This window comes from Mandrillus leucophaeus, unplaced genomic scaffold (genome assembly GCF_000951045.1).
Source record: "Mandrillus leucophaeus isolate KB7577 unplaced genomic scaffold, Mleu.le_1.0 Scaffold36, whole genome shotgun sequence".
In the NCBI taxonomy this organism is placed as follows: domain Eukaryota; kingdom Metazoa; phylum Chordata; class Mammalia; order Primates; family Cercopithecidae; genus Mandrillus; species Mandrillus leucophaeus.
The window spans coordinates 4,537,393-4,557,047 of record NW_012103809.1 but is presented as its reverse complement, the minus strand read 5'-3'; the positions used below and the strand labels follow the sequence as shown (position 1 = coordinate 4,557,047).

Sequence of the window (19,655 nt, the reverse complement as noted above, 5' to 3'; positions counted from 1 at the left end):
TCTTAACTGGCAATTAGGAACTTCTTGATACATTATTTTAAAATTTAAAAAAATCATAAAAAGCAAGCTTTCATGGCTGCTGTAGGGTAGCTATGTGGGAGAATTTAATTTTTTTCTTTATAAACCAATCAATAGGTAAAAAAGAAAGCCCATAGCCATTCTTCCAATGTGGAGGCAATAGCCTTTTCTGATGGAGACAGTTGCTGTGCATGGAAGCCATCCAACCACAGATCAGCCTGTTTGTCCACACCTGCTTCCAGTCAACGGTAGAATCTCTATAAAGTGGCCAAACTAAAAAGTCAGATAAACCAGATAAACAGGATGTAAGTCAGGCAATGGCTTACCTTCCCAGCCACAGCAAATGAGGCATACAGTGCTCTAGGATGACTTAATCTGTTATGGCATTAAAATGCTATATCCAGATCCAAAGCTAGAAACCAAATCTCCAAAGAGGAAAATACATCCTATAACCAAAGCCGCTTATACATAGTTACAGAGGAACTCTATTGTCATCAGTTGCTTGATGGAAAAGAAAAGGAACCTATGTGTGTGGACTTTTTTCCCCCAAAAAAGTCCAAATTAGACCCATTTGGAGGAATGGCATTGGGGAAAATAGCAAGGCTCAGGCAAAAGGAATTGGGTATGCCAAGAGAAATACGATGTTCAGAGCAAGAAAGGTAATAGTCCTATCACATTCTGAAAGTGTTCACTTCTGAGGGCTCTATTGAAAGAGAAATGTTGACAAACTGGAATCAATTTAGAAAGAATGCGGAAGAAGGTGAGAGTCTGGAGCTCATGTCATTTGTATGGGCATGTGTCTAGTGCCTGATACCTAGTAGATACTCAGTTAGTGCTTGTGGAAAGTGGGAAAGGTCAGTCCACATAGTAAAGCAGAGAAAGGCAGTGAGGGAGGGAGAGGAGAATGGGAGAAGTTGAATTTCCTGAGGCTGCTTGCCTAGGAAAGGTGAAAGCAGGGGGTGAATTAATGCCTCTAATCAAATATCTGAAGGGCTCTCGTGTGGAAGAAAAATGGTACTAGTTTTGTGTAACTCCAGAGGAAAGAATTAGGATTTATGGCTAACAGTTGAATGGGGAAAGATTTTTAGCACAAAATAAAGTAGGACTTTCTAAAAACAAGAAACATTTTAAAAATGGAATGTGCTACCTTACAGAGTAGTAAGAAGTCTTTCCAGTAAGGTGGGTAAATTTCTATCAGAATTATTGTAGAAACCTATTATTTCCAGCTTTGGGTGGAAAGTTAAAAAGTCCATGATTCTCCCATATGACAAGAGCCAATAAGCTGCTCCTACTCATCTGAGGTTTAAAAAAATCACTCGTTTCTGAACTCATTTCTGTTCCTAACAAAGACTGTGGACCATGCAGAGCTCATTCTTGAGCCTTTACAATGCTGTGTGATGGGAAGTGAATTTCTATAGTAAAAATTGATGTGGATTTATACTATACTTTTAAGGTTATTTTTCATAAAACATAGAAGGATAAATTTAAGAAGTGAGAAGTATTTATACCAAAACTTTTAAAATATCATTTTATCTAAAGATATAAATCTCTTGTTGGTCAAAGGATACAAAATTTCCATCAGAGAGGAAGAATAAGTTCAAGAGATACATCAAACAACATGGTGATTATAGTTAAGTATTCTCACCACAAAAAAATGATAAGGTTGTGAGGCAATGGATGTGTTAGTTAGCTTGATTTCACCATTCCACACTGTATTCATATTTCACATCATGTGCACCATAAGTATATATAATTTTTGTCAAATATTTTAAAAGATAGAAATCTCTGTGTAAGGATAGTTAATCTATTAGATATAAATAATAATACTCCATATAGCTATGTAAAGTTTACATGAAGAAATCAGGCTCTGATCCACAGACGGCAGTAATCCTGTTATTCTATTCCATATGCTGCATACATATAAAGCTAGAGGCCTTTTAGTATGAGGTAAGAGTGTGGACAGAGACAGATGGAAAAAGACAAATGACAAAAGTGCTAATCAACAGCCTCAGTTTCCCTACAACTCCTAGTTAGTCGAGTGAAACAAAGGAGGCTCTCTAAGAATCAGTTTCTTGGTGGCTGTCCTGGATGTCTGTAGTACAACACTTCACCCCCAGGTCCAGGATTAACGTGCAAGAGTCTGCTTGCCTCTCCTGTTATAGCCCAGAAGGATCACAAAAGGATTTCCTGCCACATGCTGCCCACCTGTATCTTGGCAGCCTGGCACAGCCCGACCCAAAAGGCACTGCCACTTGCTGGTTACAGGAGCCATTTGCATTTTCAACCGTGGCTATTTTAAGGTTATGCAAATGAGTTGGCGGGACTTTCTCCTTTAAAAGACAATGACAAAAAAATTCATAGTCTAACATCTCCTTCTTTAACTTTTCTCATACATCTAAACCCAATACACATTTATTTTTATGGAATCAGACCAGGATACTTTCTTTAAGTCTCCTCTGGAGATTAATTTTGCCTGCCCTTTGAGGAACAGTTAGAACCACTCATCAGGCTGCTAGCACTAGCAAAGGGGAAGCCAGGCTGTTGTAACTGGCTCTTGCAGTCGCTACTTCCACTTCACTGTCCTGAAAACTTGATGGCTTATCTGCTTAGAAAACTCAGGAATGTTTCTCACCACCCCAGTTCGCTACCCTTTAGTGTTACTGAACTGACCCTTTCTCTTTTATAGGTTGGAAACAAAAAGACGATACATCTTTTACAGCTGCATTCAGTACAGCAGTTAACATTCTCTGTAATGATACAGTTCTAAAAAGCCTTATATAAAAAAAATTATTTTTGAGAGCTGAGAGGCTAAAACTGGGTGAAGACTTCTGCAGAGAAAATATTTTTAAAATCATAAAACCACGAAAATAACAACTACTGTACTTTTGTGTTAATTTTATAGAAGTCAAGTAGTTTCTGATAGACAAGCGACTGATCCATAAGCTTTTTAAAGAAAATTTGGTAATCTCTTAAAGTATTTGTATGGCTCTGAATGGGTGTGCTTTTCTAACTTTGTTTTAATTTTTATGTTACACATATAATTGTTTCAAATAGGCATTTGTTCATTTTAAAACTTCTACTAGAAGTTACACTGAAGAAAAGCATTCAAAAGAAGACTTCAGAACAGAAAAATTGTTGAATGAGTGAAATGCCTGAAGTAACTCAACTTACCAAACACAAGTCACTCAGTATTAAAGGGCTGCAGATTTCAGTTTTACTTATTTCAGTTCTGTCTGCCCAGTTCATTTCCAAATTATGTATCAGTTTTACATACTTTAGACACTGGCACCATATGTGAAGCTAAAAATATTAGCATACTTGTTTATTTTGTTTTATATTCTTATATTTAGTAGTGGTTTCAAAATTCTTGTACAGGCAAAGAATGGGCTGCCTGTCGGTTGGCAGCAGGGATGGACAGTGGGAACCTGAGGGGAGGGCTTGAATCTGCTATTACTTAGCACTTTAAAGAAAACTGAGGAAATGTGAATTTTTGTCTCCAAGGAATGGTGGTAGAGGTCAGTGGCTGCTAGAATTTATGGGATTACGCTGTTGTCCCTACAGAAACAATGCTTTGTGCTACCATTGCACACTGCAAATTCTGCTAAGTTTAACAAGTCCACTGAAATCTTTAGTTTCCAAGGTTGTGTGTTGAGTGGTAGGTAACCTATCCCTTCTCTCTGAGTTTCCTGAAATACAGATACAGGAGAAAGTTTCAGAAAGAAACAGTTTCTCTCAAAAGTATAGGTGGGAAATCCAAACAAATTTGTCTGTTGAGGTTAGGAACAAACTCACCATACCTTTCCTCCAATTAACCACCCTGCTTTCCAAAAAAGCCAATTTAGGTTAAGGTTACTTTTGAGAAATTTGTACTTTTTGTTTCAGAATCTGTGACAATTTCATGTTTGCTGATTGCTGATATTTGGTCAACAATATTGTAGAGCCAGTTCTTTCTTTTTGTATGAATCTGGCACTCTGCCTACTGCCTTCGAGACTGTAGAAGAAAGCAGAAGAGGGAAGAATAGGAATGATGGGAGAATAAAGAGACTCACTATCATTGTCTCTTTAAAACTGAGAGCCAGAAGGGGCCTTGGAGATCATTTTATTCAGTAATACTAAGTACTTAGAGAATATATGTACATATTTTTGTCCTGTAATACAAAAAATAGTGGTGTCTAGAGACCTAATAATAGGAATATTAAAATGATTATATTTACTTAAGGAACATTTCATATTACAGGGTACTATTAGCCATTGGATAGAAATGATTTATCAATAAGAAAAAGGATAGTATTTCATAAAAGTGTTCATTTAGCAGGATTCAAAACAATATCCAAGAAGATCCTGGAGAGAAGATTGTGTGTGACACAATGCCAATTTTAAAATGGGGGCCAGAGGCTTACATTTACATAATTTTCTTTATTTTGACTCAACATCTTAGCAAAGCCATTGGCTTAGCCACACATGGTGTATAGCTTGTAATAAATAACTTTATTTTGTGCCTCTCATCATCTGTAAAATAGATAATACTCTTCACCTGTTTCTTCCCTCCCTCCATAGAGTTGTCTGTCTTTATTCATCAGCTCTGTATTTGGAGACTGTGTTGGGCTGATGATTGAACAGTGATGAATGAATTAAGGTGAATTACAAGGATATCCTAGAAGATGCTGAAACTAACATGAAATTCAATGATCTAAAATTAGTTTGTAATACTCTAACCATCATAGAGGCCAAGTAGAGTGTTTTTCCAATTTTTTTTGCTCACACAGCTTAGGCTGCATTTTTCTTTTTAGTGATTTATTTTCCTCTTAATTTAAGGTACTCAATTTGATTTGACATTATTCAGATTAAAATGCTAAGGGAGAGGTATTATTTTCCTTTACCTCCTAGAAAAGAGGATGCAGTGAAGGGCAGATCACCATCACTTTGATGGTAATGCACTGCCAAACAAAAAAGCGTGTGCTGAAGATTTCATTCAGCAGGGATGGAATCTGAATCGCTCAATAAATCCCCATATTGGTTGGTTTTATAGCTTAAAAGAAGGAAAATATAAAATAGTCTGTTCAGATGACTCACAGATTGTCTCTTGCTCAGTATTAGCAGTAAAATACTAATCCTTTTGATGACCATAAATATATCAAAATACTGTAGATATTTTCAGAATATATAGAAATACATAGAAATAATTCAGATGTGATTGTTGCCTAAAAAATTAGAAATAAAATTTGGCCCATATTTTTTCTAAGAAATCATTAAAAGCTTTCCTTTGTTTTCATATTCAAAAGGATACCACTTGTACATGCAGAATAGCCAACCTGCTTCCCCTCTGGTCAGTACTTGATAACCAGAGCACACACAGACAGAATCTCCTTTCATTGCTGCTCTTAATTGTGAAAGAGTTTTATTCTTCCCCATGTTCCCAAATCCAGAAACTGGTACAGTTCCAAGGTGTCCTGAATACAGATATCTGGCTTTGGATGAAATCTCCAAGGAGTTTTATATTCACTCACCACTTCCTGTGGAAGAAGTTGTAATAATCATTACAAATATTTTGAACTGCAAACTTAGCGGCATTGTTCGCTTTTCTGTTTTCAGACATATTCAGCATTGAATCACTGAATAACTTTATTTCTGATTGTGAAATTGAAGCTTTTTGTTTTTCTGTATAGCAGATTTCATTTTATTCACTTGAAATTAAAGCAAGTTATTTTATGTATTCTAATGACATCAGAATATTACAAGTATTTGTTTGGATTTTATTTCCATACTCTTGGAGAGAAGGCCATAACTTGAAAGATAACTGGAAAGAAACTATTATAGTCATTATTAAGATGAGACTATTTATTATAGTCATTATTTAGTAAGGTGAGTTTCCTTAAACTTGGCACATTTCTGTTTAACCAGTGAATTAAGTTACAAGTCATTTAAGCTTCGTGAATATATTTTAAATGTTTAAAATCTATTTCAGAAGCATAACCAATAAGTTACAGTTATATCTGATAACGAAGCACCATTCTGTGCACCAGAGATACACACCTGAGTGGCAAACTCACAGTTTTTTGTGTGTGTATAATTTATGTTTCACCAGTTCTTTCTCCAGCTCCTCACAAATTCCCTGCCCCGTTCTTCACCGTTGACGTACACACGTACCCATACCCAGAGAGTTCTTCCAAGTGTTCTTCCGGGATTGATTGTGAGTGATTCTGGTCTGTCTTTTCATGCCGTCTGTGGGGTAGTCCTCTTCTCTTGCTCAGGTCCCTCTCTGCTGGGTAAGACCCCCATATCCACTGACCACCCAGCCCTGCATGTGGAGTGCCGGCTGCCTGCCGAGCGCAGTGCTTGGCAGTGCTCGCTGCTGTTCGTACCAGGTGTCCCAGACTCTGCTGGACACCAATTCTTGTTTAGCTGGACACAACTTCTGACACAGGAGGCTTGCAGGTAACACACTCCACGCAACATTCTGTGGAGAAGTTAAGGAGAATACCTTTCTCCTCTTTCCTGTTCTGGTAGAGAGATCACAAAGCACTCCAGGTGCAACCCCAGTGTCTTATGTGAGTACATCCCATTCTTTTTCATCACAGCCTCTCTCTCCCTGGGACCCCAGGGGAAATGCAGCCGTGAAGAATCCCAAGTGACAGACTCCCTACTACACTTAACATTACTCCTCTCACGTTCAGTTAGTGCTTTGTTACTGAGACAGCCCCGTCAGCATCTGACACTCCACCAACGCGCCTCCTTAGGATGAGCTCCCTCTCAAGCGTAGCTCAGGTTCTCATGCAAAGGGGACTGTCCTGCCAGTTTGCTGCAGATTCTGAAGCCAAAAGTTGAGCCAGCAGCACCAGCCACCATGTGCAGATGAAACAGATGAATGAATGTACACATGCCCTGTAACACACTAGAAAACTGCTGTTTAAAATATATTAATGATATTAATAATTATTTAAACCTCGGTATTTACCTCTTAAAAATCTACAATAAAAAGGTTTGTTTTGGGTTTTAGTAGTTGGTTTCTACTGAGTCTTGGTGTGTGTATTTTTCGTATTATTGCTGTCTCAGTATCTCTCTGCTTTAAAATAGTGATACTTTCCCAAAGCTTTCTCCATGTCTCTGTTCTCTCTTCCTACTCTCCTACACTCTTTATTTGCCAAATATATATTAATACACATACAATTCTGACACCCCTCTGAACCTGAAGAAGGGTGTTGTCAAAAAGAGGTCAAAAGTGGACCCTTGAAGTCTTCTAGCCCCATTCCTGGTGTGATTCTGGAACTTGTTCATTAAAAGACGCTTTTCACAAATGCTTATGGAGAGCTCGGTGTGTGCCAGGCAAAGATCTTGACTAGTTTGGCAGAACAAGGGGGGCCAGGGAAAACCATCATAGAGTTAGGAGGCATATCCAGGCAGAGGGAAGAACACATGCAGTGGCACACGCAGAGAGAGCAGGATGCATTGGAGGAACTCCAAGTAATTAGATATGCCTGGAACAAAGAGGACATCCGAGGATTTGGAAGGAGCAGAGACTTGCAAAGTGGGTGGAGGTCGTCACATTCTGGCCAGTCTGCAAAAGGAGTTGATAGCAATTGTTTAATTTTTTAAAGTTCTTCAGATTTTATGTCAGATAAGAATGCTAGTTCCTCTTGTAACATAGAGCTGGTTTACCAAGGAATTGAGGTTGAGATGCATAGTGCATACATCCAAACTACTATAGCACAGTTCACTGAGATGGACTTTCCCTTCCACTGAGCTCTGCACTGTGTTAGTTCCGTCATAGTTAAACATCGATAATAGTGACAGTAACCACACTTGTAATGATAAAAATAATGAGTTTGTCACTGGACCATGCTTGCTTTAGAGTTTTGGTTTTTGTATGAATTTGACCTACTAGGGGGAAAAATGCTGTTTTACTGTTAACACATGGCAATCTGACCAACACTCAGGACCGACTACTGCACATCCACTGAGGGAAGCCCCTTAGGGGTTTGTTGGGGTTGAATAAAATCCTTCTCTTACTGTGGGGTTGGAATCATATTATTCCTCTGAGGTATGTTGGCAGATAAAGCAGAATGGAGCAACTAAAGAGCTAAAGGACCCTCTTGTACCCCTTCCCTGAGCATCTGGGAAAGACCCATATGGAAATACTAGACAGTGACTGGCTTTACTGATGTTTTGAAGATAGTTGGATTGTGGTAGCTTAGCATATGTAATGTGAACTTCAAGACTGATCCAAACATTTATTGCCAATTACTATAGAAAGTTGGGTTGATTACTATTATCACTAATCTGTTTGTACCAATATAAAATAATACATATTTGATGAACATTTAAGTTACTTTTCACTTAGTCAAGAATTTCTCAAAGAGGGTCATACTTTTTAGTCATTTTATATCATGATATCATCTCATTTCTCTCACCTTTTATTTCAAGTAGATAGGAAGAAAACCCATTGGAAACTGATTTTTTTTTTAAGACTTAAGGAGGAACATGTACAACTTTCTTCTATAAGTCATTTTGCTAACAGTTTTTTCCTTAGTTTTTAGTTTTAGTGTTTTAATTATACAATTGATATATTGATAATGATTTATTGTTAAAAAGTAAAATGATACAAGCCGGGCGCAGTGGCTCAGGCCTGTAATCCCAGCACTTTGGGAGGCCGAGGCAGGTGGATCACCTGAGGTCAGGAGTTTGAAACCGGCCAACATGGTGAAACCCTGTCTATACTAAATATACAAAAATTAGCCAGGCATGGTGGCGCGCGCCTGTAATCCCAACTACTCAGAAGGCTGAGGCGGGAGAATCGCTTGAACCCAGGAGGCGGAGGTTGCTGTGAGCTGAGATCGTGCCACTGCACTTCAGCCTGGGCAAAGAAGCGAGACTCTGTCAAAAAAAACAAACAAACAAACAAAAAAAAGTAAAACAATAGGGACATATACAGAGTAAAGAGTTAGTCCCTCTCTTTTCCTTCTCCCCCATGCCCACCATTCTCCTTGCCTCCCCAGCAGTAGTCACTGTTAAGTTTGATGTGTGCTCTTTGACATTTGTCTTATGTGTATACTATATGTACTTGTACATACATGCATAGGCAAGTAGATTGGGGTTTGTAAACAATTTATTTCTCTAAATCAAATCCCAGAAAGCGAAGCCTGTGCTTTTGTTATCTGATTTCACTCTGATTTTCTTTCTTACAGGAAAGTATTCTTTAAGGCTTATAGAACTATAGGAATTCTTTGAAGTTTTTTTTTTCTTTTACCTAGTTTAGTTAGCTTATTTTAAAAATGTGTTATAGAAGTGTAGGATGTAAGACTTGATTTCAACATAGTTAACATGAAAATAACCTGGTGATGTTTGTTGGCAAGGACTAGCTGATGCAGTGTCTGAATGCAATGTTGTGATAACGGTAATAGAAGTATAATATCCTTATCAAGAAGGCACAAGCCTCTTTGTACCCCTCCTTAAGCAGGCCACTTTCAGAATAGTGTATTCAGGTGCAGCAAATATAAGGTAAAATACAAGTAGCCCAGAGATTTTATTTCTGTTTGGAGCAATATGGATACTATCTAAGTGGGTTTGTATAACCCACTAATTACTAAATGCTTTGAAATTAATGGTTATATAATAAGTATAAACAAGTTTGAATTTGATCGACTAGATAATAATGAAATACTTGGTTGATTTGTAGAAAGTAAGCAAGGACTTGGTATTTTTGTAATAGAAACACATCAAAAAATCAATCCTTTAATTGTAGTCTAAACCAAGTTCATGAGCCTGTGCGTAGTCTAATTGTTGCTACTCAAAATGTGACCTTTAGCCCAGCAGCTTCAGTATCACCTGGCAGCTTGTTAGAAATGCAAACTCAAAGCCCATCTAAACCAATTGAATGAGAACCTGTACGTTAACAAGATCCCCAGGTGACTTAGGAATATTAAAGTTTAAGAACCTGAAAAATTCTGAACTCTCGACTGTGTTCAATGAAAGCTTTAAAAAGTCCATAAAGATAGTGTCTCCAAACTTCTTGTGTATCTTGAAGCATGATGCAATAGTTTGTTAAAGAAATGAGAAAAGTGAAAGATGAGGCAATCGTGGTGGCTTATTTGACTCTTGCCTTGTCCTTCTAGGCAATACCATTATTCTTACCTTTTCACATTTTTTAGTATAGGTTGGAATTATTGATAAGCAGTGATAATTCCTAGGATGACCACATAGAAAAATGTTTTAAGTTATAGAAAAAAATAAGATCACTAAGATCCCATAATGTATCATAGACTTATAAAAGGGTTCATTCTATTCACATTAATTGCAAGAGAGAATAAATTTGACTCTACTTTAAAAATATATAGGCAATTTTTTTTCTGTGTTCTTTGGAAGAAAACTTCCAAAAAGAAATTTAAAAAATAAAATTGGATCCAATTGACCCTGAGAATTAACTGGGTGTTAAGAATGTTAAGGCTTTTTCAAAACACACTGAAAACCAGATCATGTGTATGAAAGTATAACTAGGAATGCGAAGTATATGAAATGGATATCATGTGAGTATTGTAAAGGTTCAGAAGAATGAGTATTTGATTAATTCAATAAATATTAAGTGCCCATTATGTGCCAGACATTGTTCTTGGAATTGGGGCTAACTGGAGCTTAGATTTTAGTGGAGGACCTAGACAATACATAAATTAACAGGCCAGCGAAAGTCTGGGTAATACGTGCTGTAAAGAAAAAATAGAGCAGGTCAGGGGTTGGTGAATGACTGCACCACAAGCCAGGATGCCACAAGCAGATGCTTCCCTCTTTGGTAATTAGGCCCTTGAGATGATGGGGAGATATGTAAGGAGTTACCATTTGGCCAGACTCTGAATAAAACACAGAGCCATGTGCGGGAAGTGGAGCATAACCAAACTGTAGCAACAGTTCTGCTCTTAAAGCCCTTTTATCACCTTAATTGAATGAGACTGTCCTGTAACCTCAGGGCTACCTAGGATGCAAATAAAATCACCCACTATTGGCTTTGTGGTATCCTGAGATACCACAGCACAGGAAAGGAGTATGAGATCCGCAGATATCGTTCTCCACTATCCAAGCTCTGAAACCCTTCAGTCTGAAGGTTGAAAAACACTGATTGATTGTAGTTGAAGTCTCACCTGACAGCACCACTCTTGAGTCTGCAGTCTCAATTTCCGCATCTGTAAACTGGGAAAGATACCCAACTTGCAAGGTTATTGTGACAACCATAGAGAGTATGTATCAGGTGCCTGACACGTACTAAATGTTTAATAAACAGTAGCCAGTATTACTCCCCATGAGGGTTAACTTATTAACATCTCATTTCTAAGATGTTAGAAATGATCGTCAGATTCTTTAGAACCTAAGGTAGACAGTTTCAGCCTTATGATGTTACTAAAATACATAATAACAATTTAGAGTTCCCATACATGAAAGATTTTTCTACCCATTGCCTACCCTCACCCTCCAACTTAGCTCATTACTCCCTCCAGAGAATGGTAGTCGGGAGGTAGGGATGATGAGTGGATAGTCCCCGAAAAGGAAGTTTAGGGGTGTCAGTGTAAAATGTGCACAAATACGTATTGTGTGAAGTCAGCTGCATGACAGCCAAATAATTTTATGCATTTTTATATAAAATCCACTCTTATCCATCCTCTAAACCTAGTTTCATTCACAAAGGTAAACACATTTAGTTTCTTCGAATATGTGGGAGACTGGCTGGGAATAATCCCCCCAGGAGTTGCCAAAAGAGGTTTCAACATTTGAAGGCCACCCTGAGCCATGGGAACAATGGAGAGGACTCATTGTGTGACTCTAGTCTGTCTCCCTTGCCCCTGACAGCAGATATCACCTCTTCTTCTCTCAGTTCTGTACAGCTCAGCCTTGACCTTGAGGTTCCTGGGAAGTTGTTAGAATTGTGTCAGGTTAGTACGAAATCTATTCATTCCTAAGCTGATCAGATCCCATTTCCTGACTTGTTGTCATTGAATACTTCACATTTAGTTTACTCTGAAATGTGCATTAAAAAAAAGAAAAGACAAAGTCTTTTTGGATGCTATATATCAAACAGTGTGTTTTGTGATCTTAATGGTTTTTGCTAATTTTAAAAAGCAGTGAGTTGGTGTAGAAAATAGCTGTTCTGATTGAGTTGGTGTTAGAAAATAGCTGTTCTCATTGAGTGTGTCTTTTAAATGTTCTATAAAACTGTATCAACAAAACAGGGCAAACATCAAGATCTTGAATCACTGGGTTTTTATACAACACAATGCCCATGGTAGACAGATGCCAAAAACCAGAAAATGCCTAAAACGTAAATTTTTAAAAGGAAGGTAAAGAAGAAGGAACGAGTAAAAAAGGAAGGGAGAAGGGGAAGAAGGAAGAAGGAAATAGAGGGGAAAAGGAAATCAAAGGAAGAGAGGAAAGAAAGGAAAGAATACAATGGAATCAAGAATCCTATCCTTTCGAGACCAGAGAAAGCACAGGCAGAATTTTATGGCAGGGTTCATTTCTGCCTTGCTTCCTGCCTCAGCTTCTGTAGAATGGCCCTTAATCATGGTGGCAGTGATTCTGATTGCAAGGCAGCCTTTGCTGAAGAAAATCTGGGCCATCAGGGTTTTGAGGATAAAGCAGTGATCACAGACTTAAACCTTCCAGAGCCAACTGGGAAATGCCTTCCCATTTGAGATGCCCTGGTTTGCCCTAACAGATAGAGTTAGGGATGGGTGGACATCCCAGTCAACATCAGGGTGGCAAAAAAGTATGCCCAAGAAGTGTGCCCTTCTTGGCTCTCCTGTTTCCCAACTACCCACAGAAGGCAGGGGTGTATGGTGAGCCAGTCTACCAGCACTAGGAGCTGCACGTTCCATAGCCAGGAAGACCCTCTCAAATTTCTATAAGAAGTCAGTCGAGGCCGGGCGCAGTGGCTCACTCCTGTAATCCCAGTACTTTGGGAGGCTGAGGCGGGCAGATCACCAGGTCAGGGGATGGAGACCATCCTGGCTAACACAGTGAAACCCGTCTCTACTAAAAATACAAAAAATTAGCTGGGTGTGGTGGCAGGCACCTGTGGTCCCAGCTACTCGGGAGGCTGAGGCAGGAGAATGGTGTGAACCCAGGAGGCGGAGCTTGCAGTGAGCCAAGATAGCGCCACTGCTCCAGCCTGGGCGACAAAGCAAGACTCTGTCTCAAAAAAACAAAAAACAAACAAAGAAAGAAGAGAAGTCAGTCCAGTGAGACTGCCTTACATGGATCCCTAGTACCTCCAAGTGGTGTATTTATTGCCAATAGAAGGGACAGGTCCAGGGCATCCCTGGGTATTAGGCCACACTGATTCCTGGTGGTGGCGATGGACGTGGCATTAGAGGTGGTGCTGGTGCTGCTGGCAGTAACAGTGGTGTGATGAGGTGGGGGAGGCCAGTTTGCTTTAGGGTGCTCAGAATATTGCTCTTCAAATATATAGATCAATTTTTGGTGCTCTTGAGTCTTTTCTGCAAATTCTACTTTCCATATGGAGTCATTTCCCTTTGGCATGAAGAGCATCTTTAGCATACTAAGTGCAGTTCTGCTGGTTCCAGATTCTCTCACTTAGGCATATGTGAGTATGTCCTTATTTAGCCCTCATTTTGAAGGCTCTTCTGGTCTCTTCTTCTGCAGTCCCCAGGCAACCACTGATCTGCTCTCTGTCACTATAAGTTATACTTTCTAGAATTTCATATAAATGGAAACATATAGTATGTAATCTTTGTGTAACTTTTTTCATGCAGAATAATTTTAAGATCCATCCATGTTGTGTGTATGTCAATTGTTCATTCCTTTATATTGCTGAGTAGTATTTACTGTATGGCTATACACAATTTGTCACCTGTTGATAGACATTTGGGAGTTTCTCCTTTTTAGCAATTGCAAATAAAATTGCTATGAATATTTGCGTTCAAGTCTTTGCATGGGAATATGCTTTCTTTTCTCTTGGGTGAATACCTGGGGGTGGAAAACTGGATCATATGGTAGGTGTGTGTTTATGTTGAACTGTTTTGCAAAGTGGTTGTACCATTTTACATTCCTACCAACTATGGTAAGTAATCAGGGGTCCACAATTAAATAAGGCTCTCCTTGCTACCAGTCTTGCCATTCTTCTTATATTTGCTGTACACAGCCACAAATTGAATTCCAAGTCATTGAACACAAGCTTTCTTGTAAGGACACGGAGTTGTTCTGGAAGTGGATCCAGGGTTATTTGGCAGAGAATTCTGTGGCCTGGGGAACTTGGAATGTCATCTGGAGAGGGGAAGTTGTGGCCATAGGGAGGCATGATCTCGACTTGAAGGATTTTTATTTTTTTTATTTTCTTTTTATTTTTGCTTTGTGGAGGGATGTGGCCAAAGGATGACCAGAAGGGGGCCTTGAAAGCATGGAGCTTAGGCCAGTGCCTCTCACTCAAGTCTAAGGGCTATACTGTTCCCTTCTTCTAATCCACCCAATTCTAACCGTCTTGAAAAACCCATCCTGCGTCCTCATGCCTGTATCTTCTGTCATGTGGCAGTTCTGTGTCCCCCTCCTCTCGGTTTTTGCTGTTTGACTTTCTGTGTCTCACTTTCCCAATTTGTGCATAAACTTTTCAGTCAACTACTTTGTCTCCTTTCCCTTCATATATATGACAAAGTGTTATATACATGAATGCTCTTCAAAAATGTGTCAATGAAATGCATGGAGTTTGCTGCTTTTTCTCTGCTCCTAAGTTGGTGTTAATCTTCAGACATTGTCCAGCATACTTGACATTTACACGTAGAATCTAGTGTGCAGCTAGGACTTCCTGGCTCAAGCTCTGCCTGGTTAGCCTTCCTAATTTCACCCCAGTTGACTAACACTGCAAACCTCTCTGCGCTTATGCTATGTTTTACTATTCCAGTGTAAACCTCGGTTTGTTCCCCTGACATCACCTCATCTCATCATTGCCTTTTTAGACTACTTCCTTACTAACTATATTAAGTAACCCAGAAATAGAGAATTTTTATCAGGTTTCCGATTTTCCCAGCATTGGATGTGGTTCTGCCTGTCAGATAGGTCACTAGAGACCCTGGCCATAAAAATATTTCCCAAGGGAGTCATGCCTCAATGTGTTTTATCTGTGTTAATCTTTCTTTCTGATGTGTTCTTTCTTTCCTTCTCCATCTGGAAAATGTCTCCAGTCTTTCAAAATTCAGCCACAGCCTTATCTCTTCCAAGAAGCTTTTACTTTTTAAGAGATCTAAATTAAAGTATGTTTCTCTATCCATTATAGCACATTTCTTGTAATACTGAAGACACTGGTACTGTAATTTTTTATTTATTTGTGTATTACTCTCTCTCAACTAAAAACTCTGTGAAGATAAGGACCACATCTCATTTGACTTTATTTTTCAGCATTTAACAGTACTAGTATATAAAATCCTCAAATAATTGGTTAATGAATCAATAAATTAATGAATGAAGGAATGGAATGCCTTTTTTTATTCATCTCTTTCCTTTTCTGTTCTCCATGTCTTCTCTTGTTTTACTTTTGTTTCTGCCCTTCTTCCACGGTGACTAAATTTTTGCAATATAGAAATAATAGGGGCTTTGTGACCTTTAGAGTTTTCTTAGCTCTACAAATGTTGGAAAATGGATTTTGAACCTTAGCAAACAAGCTGAAACAGTTTAAACATTTGTTTGTGGGTGCAGCAATGGAAGAAAGATTTCATTGGCATTTATGATGGTGAGTACATTTGTGAGGTTAACATTCTTTGCTCAAGACTGAGAGGCCTCTGGTCAGATCTGCCCCCATTCTAAAGCAACACAGATCATATTCTGTCACACTGAGATCTCAGATAACTGACCTTTGTCACATCTGGGGGCCTCCTGAGATGTCCTGCATGGAAACAAAGATGAACATACTGTTTAAAAATTTTCAGGCTTGGTTTAGCCCAGATATTTTTTATAAAGATATTCTGAAATAATGAAAATAAAGTTCCTAATATGCTGGCCAGCGATAGTAGGTGCCAGTAAATGTTAGTCTTTAATCTTCATCCTCTTTCCCAAGCTTTCTGAAGTTCCCGAAGACATACGTTTCCTTGAAATTTCTCTCAGGATCAGAGTCACAAATAAGGAATTGGTCCAAGTGATATGTGCCAGGTACCAAACATGCAGCTCCTCTTTTCAGATGCCAGCAAATTAATCATCTGTTTTGGCATTTACACCTTTTTTGGAGAGTGAGCTGAATCTAATGCGTGCCCTGTATCAACTTCCCGAGGCTGTCCTGCTCAGCTCACACACAGTCAGGGACCAACCCGCCGGCCCCACATCCCCAGCAGAGATCCCTTTCCTGGAAACGCTGGTAATGTTCTGACTTCTCCGGTTGCTTGAGGAGGTGCTGCAGACCTTTGTGGCGGGGCTGGGAAACACCTGAACGGGGATTTGAGCAGTGTGAGAGCAGACCAAGCTGGCAGTATTCCAGCTCCCACCTGAATCCAGTGAAAGTGACAATAATTAATCTGGTGTACCCAAGTGGCACTATTTACAGTAATATAAAGTAGATGTTAATGTGTAAGAAACAGTTTGAAAACAACCAAAACATAAATAGAAAAAATAGCTGTAATGCTCAGTTTCCTTACGTGAAAAACAAGTCCTATTTAAAGTTTTTGATTCAGTTTTTCAAAATATAGTTCAGCCTGAATTTTCATTTAAAAACTGGATTTATTAATATATTTTGTGGAAATGGACGTTCTCTATTGCCTACCCACAACTGTTAATTATAACAAGGGAAGTTGCTTATGGAACAGCTTTGCCTATAAGCATTTTAGAGGTAAATGGAATTTAGGTCAATAATCCTTCAATGTTTTGTTTTGTTTTTTTTTTTTTTTGAGACAGAGTCTCCCTCTGTTGCCCAGGCTGGAGTGCAGTGGTGCGATCTCGGCTCACTGCAAGCTCCGCCTCCCGGGTTCACGCCATTCTCCTGCCTTAGCCTCCTGAGTAGCTGGGACTACAGGTGCCCACCACCACGCACGGCTAATTTTTTTTTGTATTTTTAGTAGAGACGGGATTTCACCATGTTAGCCAGGGTGGCCTCGATCTCCTGAACTCGCGATCCACCCACCTCAGCCTCCCAAAGTGCCGGGATTACAAGTGTGAGCCGTGGCGCCCAGCCAACCCTTCAATGTTTAAATGCACCAAGCCTGTTCTCCAGGACTCCTCTTGCCTAAGGAAATAAGAGGAATTGTTTCTTTCCAAATCTTTACAGGCTTGTGAAAGGCGAGGATGCATTTACTGGTCCTCTTTCCCTAAGTCTTTACAGTCAAAAGTCCTTGAAGCTGGGACCCTTGGAGAGTCTGGCAATTACATGTTGTTGATAGTGACTTGTTTTGACAGTTTCAAAAAAAAAAAGAAAAAACCATTTAAATCATTTTTCTTTCTCTTTTTAGGAGCATCTAAAGGCCTTTGATGATGAAATCAATGCTTTTTTGGACAATATGTTTGGACCGCGAGGTCAGTGAACTACTTGAGAACTTAATGTGGAAGGAACACAGCAAGAACACCATTTACTTATAGAAAGGGATTATGTTATTTCTGGGGTCTTGGAAATAGTAAGGTACTTAATATTTAGAAACTTAACTTCCTTAACTTTGATATCCTTCCAGAATGTCCAGAAGATCCCATTTCTCCTCCTGCTCAACCTCTCCTGGGATTAAAGAAGTTCTGGGAGCAGGAAGCAGAGACAGAATGAAATGCAATGCTTTCCTCCAGTGTCTGTCTGGCTACAAAGCCGGGTTGTAACTTTCCTTCTAAACTATGCTGCTTTCCTGTTCCCTCTCCACCACCCATTCATCTTCTGCCTTCCTCACATGCATAGTTACACGTGACATTTCTGCCCTTAGAGGCCTTGATAAATTCCCTTTAAAGATGTGTGTGCTGGCTGGGTGTGGAGGCTCACACCTGTAATCCCAGCACTTTGGGAGGCTGAGGTGGGTAGATCATGAGGCCAGGAGTTCAAGACCAGCCTGACCAACATGGTGAAACCCCGTCTCTACTAAAAATACAAAAATTAGCCAGGCGTAGTGGCTTGCGCCTGTAATCCTAGCTACTCAGGAGGCTGAGGCAGGAGAATCGCTTGAACCCGGGAGGTAGAGGTTGCAGTGAGCTAAGATCACACCACTATACTCCAGCCTGGGCAACAGAGCGAGACTCTGTCTCAAAAAAAAAAAAAAAAAAAAAAAGATGTGTACACTTTCTCTGCCTAGAGCCTGCAGGTAGGATGAGCTTAGACATCTCTCCATCCTTCCTTCATCACCAGTCACTTACTCTACTGCAGTGGCCTCCTAACAGGTCTCCCCTCTTCCACTCTTGCCCCCTTCCAGTCATTTATTCAGTGTCAGCTGGAATGATACTCTAAAGACCTGAGTCATATTGCATGGTACTGTAGCTTAAAACTCAGCAATGTCATCCCACTGCTCTCAGGTAAAAACCAAACTTCTTATCATGGACTGCGCACCCTTGGGCTGTCTAACCCCAGCAATCTCTCCAACTCGCTCAGTATCCGTCGTCCTCACTGGCTTTCATACAGCTGCTCAAGCCATCTTTTAATCCTGCAAATACGTAAAATTCTTTTACGTGCTATTCCTTGAGCCTGGAATTCCTCCCTAGGATCTCCTACCCCTCCCTCCAGATGAGTCAGTTCCTGTTACACTTGAGGTGTCAGCTTAAACATTGCCTTTTCAGTTGGGCTTTGCCTCTCTAAGGTATAGTAGTCCGCCCTTAGCAGCAGTTTTGCTTTCTGCAGTTCCAGTTACCCGTGGTCAACCATGGTCCGAAAATAGGTGAGCACAATACAGTAAGATATTTTCAGATGGACAGATGACCATATTCATATAACTTTTATTATAGTATATTATAATTATTCTCTTACTATGCCTAATTTATAAACTTTTCCATAGGTATATATGTACAGGAAAAAGCATGGTACACACAGGGTTTGGTAGTGTCTGCAGTCTCCGGCATCCACAGGGGTCTGCTGTGGTCCCTCATCATTCTCTGTTTCAACCCTTGTTTACTACCTTCAGATGCTTCATGGTTACCAACAGCGATTTCTCCCATGAGGGCAGGAACCCTGGCCGTTTTACTCACCATTTATCTCCAGGGTTTATTACAGTTCTGGGAACATATTCAGCACTGTATATTTTCCAAATAAATGAATGAATTCTAGACAGAAGATTTCATTTTACTTGAGTCTTACTGGCTCACAGAACTGTGGAAAGTCCTTAGTTCTCTACAAGTGATTTCCTCAGCCCTATTGGAGGAGAGAGCAGGGAATGAGGAGGTTTTCCTGTTTCTCAAGATCTATAAACAATCACTTGGAGAGTATTTAGGCCGTTCTCCATTTTCTCCATGGGCTCTATTAACTTTCTAAATGAATGACTATATAGTTTTAAGATGATGATACTGATTCTATACAGCTTTGAAAAAAAATCCTTTCACATAGTTTTTTTTTTTTGCTTTTTCCATTTTATCCTCCTGATGACTCTGTGTGGTAGGCAGGGCAGAATATCTTTATCTTCTAACCTACTTTTACTATGTTCTCTCCCTTACAGGTCTAGTGGGTAGAAAGGAGAACAGCTCAGTGTAGAGGGCATGACCCTCTCCCT

At 39.6% G+C, this 19,655-nt stretch overlaps 1 protein-coding gene across 1 annotated transcript in view; it reads left to right on the top strand.

Annotated features, from left to right (window-relative positions):
• Nucleotides 1–16,243: 16,243 nt before the first annotated feature.
• The window catches only part of ELOVL2 (ELOVL fatty acid elongase 2), a 47,745-nt gene continuing 44,333 nt past the window's right edge, over nt 16,244–19,655 (top strand). The window contains exons 1-2 of the mRNA XM_011989694.1: nt 16,244–16,354; nt 17,439–17,502. Coding sequence (XP_011845084.1) covers nt 16,244–16,354; nt 17,439–17,502 — 175 coding nt within the window. The remainder of the gene's footprint in view (nt 16,355–17,438; nt 17,503–19,655) is intronic.